General features: G+C 38.0%; 1 protein-coding gene across 1 annotated transcript in view; it reads right to left on the bottom strand.

Moving 5' to 3' along the window:
* GUF1 (GUF1 GTPase homolog (S. cerevisiae)) overlaps nt 1-374 on the bottom strand; it is a 62,313-nt gene extending 61,939 nt beyond the window's left edge. Inside the window, exon 1 of the mRNA XM_012639887.1 lies at nt 235-374. Within this exon, the coding sequence (XP_012495341.1) occupies nt 235-284 (50 nt within the window). The 5' untranslated portion in view covers nt 285-374. The remainder of the gene's footprint in view (nt 1-234) is intronic.
* Between the last annotated feature and the right edge of the window lie 6,972 nt (nt 375-7,346).

Raw genomic sequence — 7,346 nt, 5'->3', positions numbered from 1 at the left:
CCTTTACAGATGCCAAGACGGATTCACGGCTAGTCCCAGGAAAGCCTGCACAATTCCAAGATCACACGGGCACTCCAAAGTTTTAAAAGGTGGCTAATTGGAGCCTAAGGGGCGGTCACCTTGAGGTCTGCAGAGCTGAAGAGCCTGGCGGTGGCCCGGGCCTCCTCAGTGGTCCCGCGGGTCGGCGCGGGTCGAGGCCCCGGCGGGCGCGGGCGCGCGGCCCCCGTGGCCCACAGCGCAAGCGCATGTCCGCGCCCCCAGCCCCGACCCGAGAGGATCCACATGCCCCGGGCGGCGAAGGTGTCAGGAAAGGGTCCCGGGACGCAACAGCGCCATAGCACGCGCCCTCCCTAGGGCCCGGCAGCCAGGACTGAAGCCGGCTCTGCCAGGCCGGGAACGCAGGAACTGGGGACGCTCTATCCAACCAGCAGCCCTGGCGACTCGCCGGAAACGCGGCGCAGCTCGTTGACGTCACAGGCGCACGGCGTCATGACGTCAGCGCGTCTCCGAGCCAAACAGTGAAAGTTGAAGTTAAAGTCATGGAACAGAAGGATCCTATTATTGCTACAACCGAATGGCAAAATATTAATGGAACTCTTAAAATCTGGAGGTTGAAATATATTCCACATGTCAGTAATTGAGCTAATGAGCTCTGGCGAAGTGGGAATGAGGGATAAAATGATACTGAGACCTGGATAGCATCTGATGTTTGTCTCCCACTAATTCCCTCGGGCTTCTCCGGAACATCCAGAGGTTGGTTCAGAGGAGGGAGATGGTCGCTGTGTTCAGTTAACCATTGTGACTGGAAACAGAATTCTTAGTATCGTTTCCAAAACCTTTGACAGTTTCATTATTTTAGGGATTCCTTAGAACCAAGAATTCTGTGACAAGCTCAGTTCTTTCTTGGAACTGTTAGGAATTCAAACAATACTTGACACCACTAATTCTGTAACATGTGTTAAAGAATGAACTTAACTATCTTAAAATGAACACAATAGTTTGTGTTCAGTGTTGCCCAGACTTTACTGATTCGCATATTGTCCTTATTGATTTTTACCATATCCTGTCAAAGATAAAGCCACACGCTAGTTAAAGTGGCAGATTTTAAATAGTGATATATTATTGCAGTAAGGAAGAGGGTCCAGAGTGAACTAAACTCAACCTCAGTTTGTACAGAGGTGACTGCATTTCAAATGGAGAATGAGGGCATAGAAAGGGGGAACAATTGGGCTTGACCAGAGTGAAGGAAGTGGAAATTTACCACAAGCAGGGGTGGGGGGTATTGGTCTATGTGAAACCCATCTGGGTTTGTTAACTATGTAAAGTTAGGCTCCTACCTAACTGGGAGACAGGGACCCTATCTTCAGGTGTTGGGGACAAACAATAAATTCTTTTGGTAGTCCTGAGCTTTCCCAGAGAGGAACTTAAGGGGGCTGGAGTCATCATCTTAGGGATGCAACCTTGAGCTCTTAGAAACTATCTTAGTGTTTGTTCAAGTCTTTTAATGTGTGTGTAGGAGGGTGGGTGGGTGAGGTGAGAGTGTAGTTTTTGTAGGCTGAGGTCGAGCCCTATTCAAGAAGAGGGCTCAGATGAGTGAATAAAGGAAAGGCCAGAACCAATACTGTGCTCATCAAAGTGAGTTTATTGATTTGGCAGACAAGAGAACACGTGCCAAGTGAAAAAAATCAATGAGTAGTTTTCTGAGGGAAAATCTTTAGGGGGTATTATGAGTTTTGGAAATCAGAGCAAACACATTGATCTCTAAAGCCGAAAATCTATATGTAAGAGATGAGATCAAGAATATCCAAAACCACTTCAAGGAGAAAGAATAATGTACAATAGTCCTTTCTTATCCACCATTTTTCTTTTCATAGTTTCAGTTACTAAAAATATTAAATGGAAAATTGCAGAAATAAACAATTTATACGTTTTTAAATTGTGCACTGCTGTGAGTAGTGTGATGAAATTTCTTGCCGTCCTGCTCCGTCCTGCCCTGCGCTTGAATCATGCCTTTGTCCAGCACATCTATGCAGTCTACATGACAGCATGTGTGTTAGTCACTTAGTAGCTGCCTCGGTTATCACGTCAACAGATCACAAGAAAGGTGAGTACCGTATAATAAGATATTTTGAGAGAGAAAGAAAGGGAGGAACCACATTCACATGACTTTTATTCCAGTATGTTTTTATAATTGTTCTATTTTATTATTAATTATTTTTGTTAATCTCTTATTGTGCCTAATTTATAAATTAAACTTTATCATAGGTATGTATATACAGGATAAAACATAGTATATATAGGGTCGATACTGGTGGTTTCAGGCATCCACCGAGGGTCTTGGAACATATCCCCTGTGGATAGTGCGGAGCTACTGCACAGGACACGGCAACAGTTGGTATAATTTAACAAATGGTTTCAATATAGCTGAAGAAAAACATGAGTCCATCAGAAGGAATATAAATCAGAAAAAAAAAGGAAGCAAGGGCATTAGAGAGGCAAAGGTTGACAGTACCTTTATAGGGTCCATTGTGCTGAGTGCCTTGAACCAAGAACTTCTATCCGTTGGCCAGAAATGGAGGCCCAGGGAATTAAAATCCAAGCCCCCACGCTATAATTCCAATTCCCTAAGTAATATTTCTGTTATCTTTTGTCTTCAACGTAGTTTTGTCTGCAATACACTTGGTCAAATGAACCTTTTTAGGCTTGGGGTTTGAAGATTTAAGTCTAATAATTCTCATCCTTTAATACATGATGTCTCTCCCCTGTTGGAAAAGATATAGGAGTAACAAATTATGCTGCTTCCTATTGTTTTTAAGAAGATGACATTAAGATACATTTGCACCTTCTACAAGTGATCACGAATACATATTGAAACAAATGGAACATGTAATATCTGCAAAGTTTGTGCAAGAATTTTTACTATATACAAATCGTACCAGCTCCTATCCAAAGAACAGAGGTGCTCTGTGCATTTCCTGCCTCCCTATTTGAGTTTCTAATGGATCAATTTACAATCAACTTCACAACCAATAGATCTTTCTAAGACAGGACCTTTCCTAACTTAGGCCACCTTGTGGCTGTTGAGAAATGTTAATATTCCTAAAACCCTTATAATTTAACTGAGAGTGTCCATAAGGCATGCCCAGAAGATATTTAGAAGCTCTACAAAGTAAACCCTTAAATCTGTCTGAGGTCATTTTCTGTATTCTGTCTGGAAAGTTCTCTTTCTATTTTTCAAGTTAATTTTAGCAATGGTATTGCCAAACTTTCTGATACTACATAAAATAGGATATTTTTTCCATCTTTTGAAAACATATTTTTCACTATTTTTCAAATCCTTACCCTGGGGCCCTTTGAGCTTCCACTAACAGTCTCCTTGTGGCTCTTCCAAAGTTCTCTTCCTATCTTGTCTCAGAGCCAATGTAACATTTTAAAAACCAATTACATTCACCAAATTGTGTTCTTGTTATTTGTTGCTATTATTACAAACCTCTCTAAAATTTAGTGGCTTAAAACAATCGTTCCTTTTGCTCATTCGTCTGCAATTTGGAAGGATTGGCAGGGATGGCTTATTTCTGTTATATGATGTTTGCGGCCTCAACTGGGATGACTGGACAAGCCGGGGACGTGAAAAATGACTTACTTCTCTTGTAGACACAGGGCCTTTCTACGTGGGTCTCTCCACATGGGCTCTCCAGCATGACCTCAGGGAACGTTGCCTTATTACGTGGCAGTTGGCCTCCAACAACAAGTGTTTCAAGAGACCAAGGCAAAAGCTAAGTGACTTCCAGCCTCAGAAGTCTGAGAATGTTACTTTTGCCACATCTTATCGGTCAAGCAAGTTACTAAGGCCATAGTCAAGGTGAAAAATATTCCTTCTTAACAAGAGTCAAGGAATTTGTAGCTATATTTAATCTGCATTTTTAGTTGTCCAGCTAATTTCTTCATATTTTTTTTAGTAGAGACGGGGTCTTGCTCTTGCTCAGGCTAGTCTTGAACTCCTGAGCTCAAAAGATCTGCCCACCTCGGCCTCCCAGAGTGCTAGCATTACAGGCGTGGGCCACCATGCCCGGCCGATTTATTTATTATAAAATAAGAGATGAATGCTCAAGAAATGTTGAATCTCTAATCACAATCTATCTGTAAGACCGAACATTTGCACATATATATCCCCACCTTCTTTTGATAAAATGAACTTTTATGCAGATTTATGTAATATCAGAGTAGAGTTCACTAAAAAAAGTTATATGTTGAATGACTATAAATAATGGACACAAGAATAAATGTAGATACCTGCTATTGATCCAGCTTCATTTTTACCTAGAATCATAATCATAACAAGTAACATTTATTGAGCATCTACTACTTCCAGCTACTGTGGTAATTGCTCCTTTTGCAAAATTCTGCCTAATCCTCATATTTTATACGTTTTTTTTTATACACATATATATACATATATATATACATATATTTTGATTAATCATTTAGGTATATTATGAAACATAAAAAATAAAATTAAGTGGATGAGATAAAGATGAAATAAACTGTACCTAAGATGTAGGTATACATTTTGTTCCTTTTTACAGATGATAGAACTGAGGATCCATTTCGTTAGATAAGTTATGGAGGAATTTACGTAATTCCTAGCAAAGAATGCTTATGAAAATTAATTACATCAGTTTGCTAAATGTAGGTAAATTTGACTTATTACATTTAAAAATGACAATTATAATAATATGGTTGCCAAGAATGTACAACTCAACTACTGCTCATATCAACTTTCATAATTACAGGTACAAAGTATGTTTCTGCTAACATTTAATCATTACCAAACTAAAAACTTAGTAAGAGTTCAGTAATAATTCTGCTAGATTCCAATATTTTCTACTAAGACAAAATGGAAGCTGACAAGAAATAGCCAGATTAAAAGTCAAAGATAATTACGACAGTATTAATGTTGCAAAACCCTGTAGTTTTCTTTTCTTGCCATAGAACATATTGAGCTCTTTAAAATTCATGCAATGAAACAGAATTTTATGCCTATTTTCATGTGACTGTATAATATTCTGGGCTGCAGTTTCAGACTTATAAAATAGAAGCAGCATGGTCTTTAAAGGGCAGATGATCAAGAACAAATCTTTTGTGCTACTAACAAAAAGTGCTTATAGAGGATACTGACCACAATGCATTAAAAATAATGGAAAATGAAATGCATTGTATTCTTCTCTGCATTAATGAGAATAGTAATTTATATGTAAAATGCAGCCAATGTACATTAAATTGCAATACAGATTACCAAAATAAAGTAATTACATGATAAACACTGGCAATAAACAATCAGTTTTTCTGTCAGCAGAGGTAGAAAATATTAACACATTCTCCTTTTCATTTATTGGCAGCTCTGTTCAGCTGAAAAATATTTTGAGGGGTTATAAATAAACATCATTTAGTGTTTCCAAATAGGAAGCCATAACACCAGAATTTTGGACAGCCATATATAGTGTTTTTGGAGAAACAGAGCAATAAAAGGAAACTGGTCTGAGTGAGAGAATGGATGTTTCAGACTAGTTCCTTTCACATACCAGGTGTGTGACTTTACACAAGTCACTGAGCCTCTGTTTTTATATCAGAGGACTTCAGTGATGGATGTCACAATTTTACATACTGCTTATATTGATAGACATCAACTGAAATATTGGATTCGAGTATGCAGAATTAATAGTAGTGATCATTCATCCATCCATCTACTAATTAATCCTTTAACACAAATATGTGTGTGTAATTGTCAGGTACAGGGCAAATCGTTGCAGATACAGCTATTGAGCAATTCAGTCTCTACAGCATTTGACAGGTGACCAGAGAGATGCTAAGAAATTGCGGATGTGGATGGACATTCTTCTCCTGGAGTCCCCCTGCTAATTGCAGTTAGCAACCACAGAAAAATCTTTCCTGATTTTGGCAATTCACTAAAAGTATAATATTTACAATCTTTTAATTTAACCTTTATTGCCTCCTGCCGATGTGCTACTTTAAAAGTGGTATTTCACTTTGTTGAATAATTACGAACAGAAGTCCTATTGAGAGAATAGGGTGGCTTCAACCAGGCTGGTAGCAGGGGAGATGGAGGAAATTGGTTAATGGGAGATACGTTTCTGAGAAAGAATTGGTAGAATTTGTTGACAGATTAGATGATTTCTGATTTGAGTCAGTGGGTGCTTTGTGATGCCATTTCTTGAAATGGAGAAAAGAGTATTGGGTTGGGGAGGGTAGAGATTTAAAAAAATCTGGTTTTGATTATGTTAAGTATGAAACATCTATCAAATTGACAGTCTGGAGCTGAAAAAAAAGGTCAGAGGTGCATACGTAACTTTGGGATTGTCTATGTACAATAATATATAAATCCAGGAAAATAGATGAGATCACCTTGGGAGAGAATTCAGAGAGAGAACAAAGTGAGGGGAGGAAAGGAAGGCGGGAAGAAGAGAGTGGGGAGAGAAAGGGAAATGAGAGGGAAGGAAAGGAAAGTGGTTGTGAGTAAAACACAGGGTTTTTTACATCCAGTGAGAATCTTTATTCATATTATGCAGTCCTTTTGGTCATTTGGAACCCAGAAACTATTATTTAAATAAATGGGCTAAAATACTCAATTGATGATGCTGTGACTATATATAATATTGATCTATATTCTGTTCTTCAATATACACTGTAACAATCAGATGATTCATTAATGGAAAAAACACTTAAATGCATATTTTATACATATCTAGTGTTACCTTTATAAGAGAAGCTTTAAAATATTCTGGCATATGCATTAATGGTCCATTAATGCCCTTCTCAGGAGATTGAAGTCATTTGGTCTTCAATGTTTCATAGCTTATAGTTCACTTGAGATTTAGATTAATTTCATTTTTATATGCCATTTTTGGTTCATGTGTTCCTGCAGTTCATTTAATCAAGCCAGTTTTTATGAAGGAAACAATGTTGAAAAGTACAAAATCAAAAAATAAGTTTAAAATTTATCTAAATGGACTAAGATTAAAAATATTATCTTTGGTAAGCTTTTAAAAATATTATCTTTGAATTTATATGCCAGAAAAAAAGAATATACCTTGAATCCCTGCTGTTACAGGAAACAACCTATGTTCTCACATAAAGAACTTTGAAAGAAGGAATAGAAAAGGTGATGATCTAAATTTGGCTACTATACAACAATGTGGCCTCACCCTATAGTGTTATGTTATATATTAGGACAGAAAACTTGTCAGCATTCTAGAGATCATCATTGATAATTGCCTTTTCCTTCTCCCTCCTATTCAATGGAAATTGAATCCTATTAAATCTTCTTT

Source organism: Propithecus coquereli, unplaced genomic scaffold (genome assembly GCF_000956105.1).
Source record: "Propithecus coquereli isolate 6110/MARCELLA unplaced genomic scaffold, Pcoq_1.0 Scaffold143, whole genome shotgun sequence".
Classification (NCBI taxonomy): Eukaryota; Metazoa; Chordata; class Mammalia; order Primates; family Indriidae; genus Propithecus; species Propithecus coquereli.
Note: the sequence above shows the minus strand (reverse complement) of the source record. Positions and strands in the feature narration are given on the sequence as shown.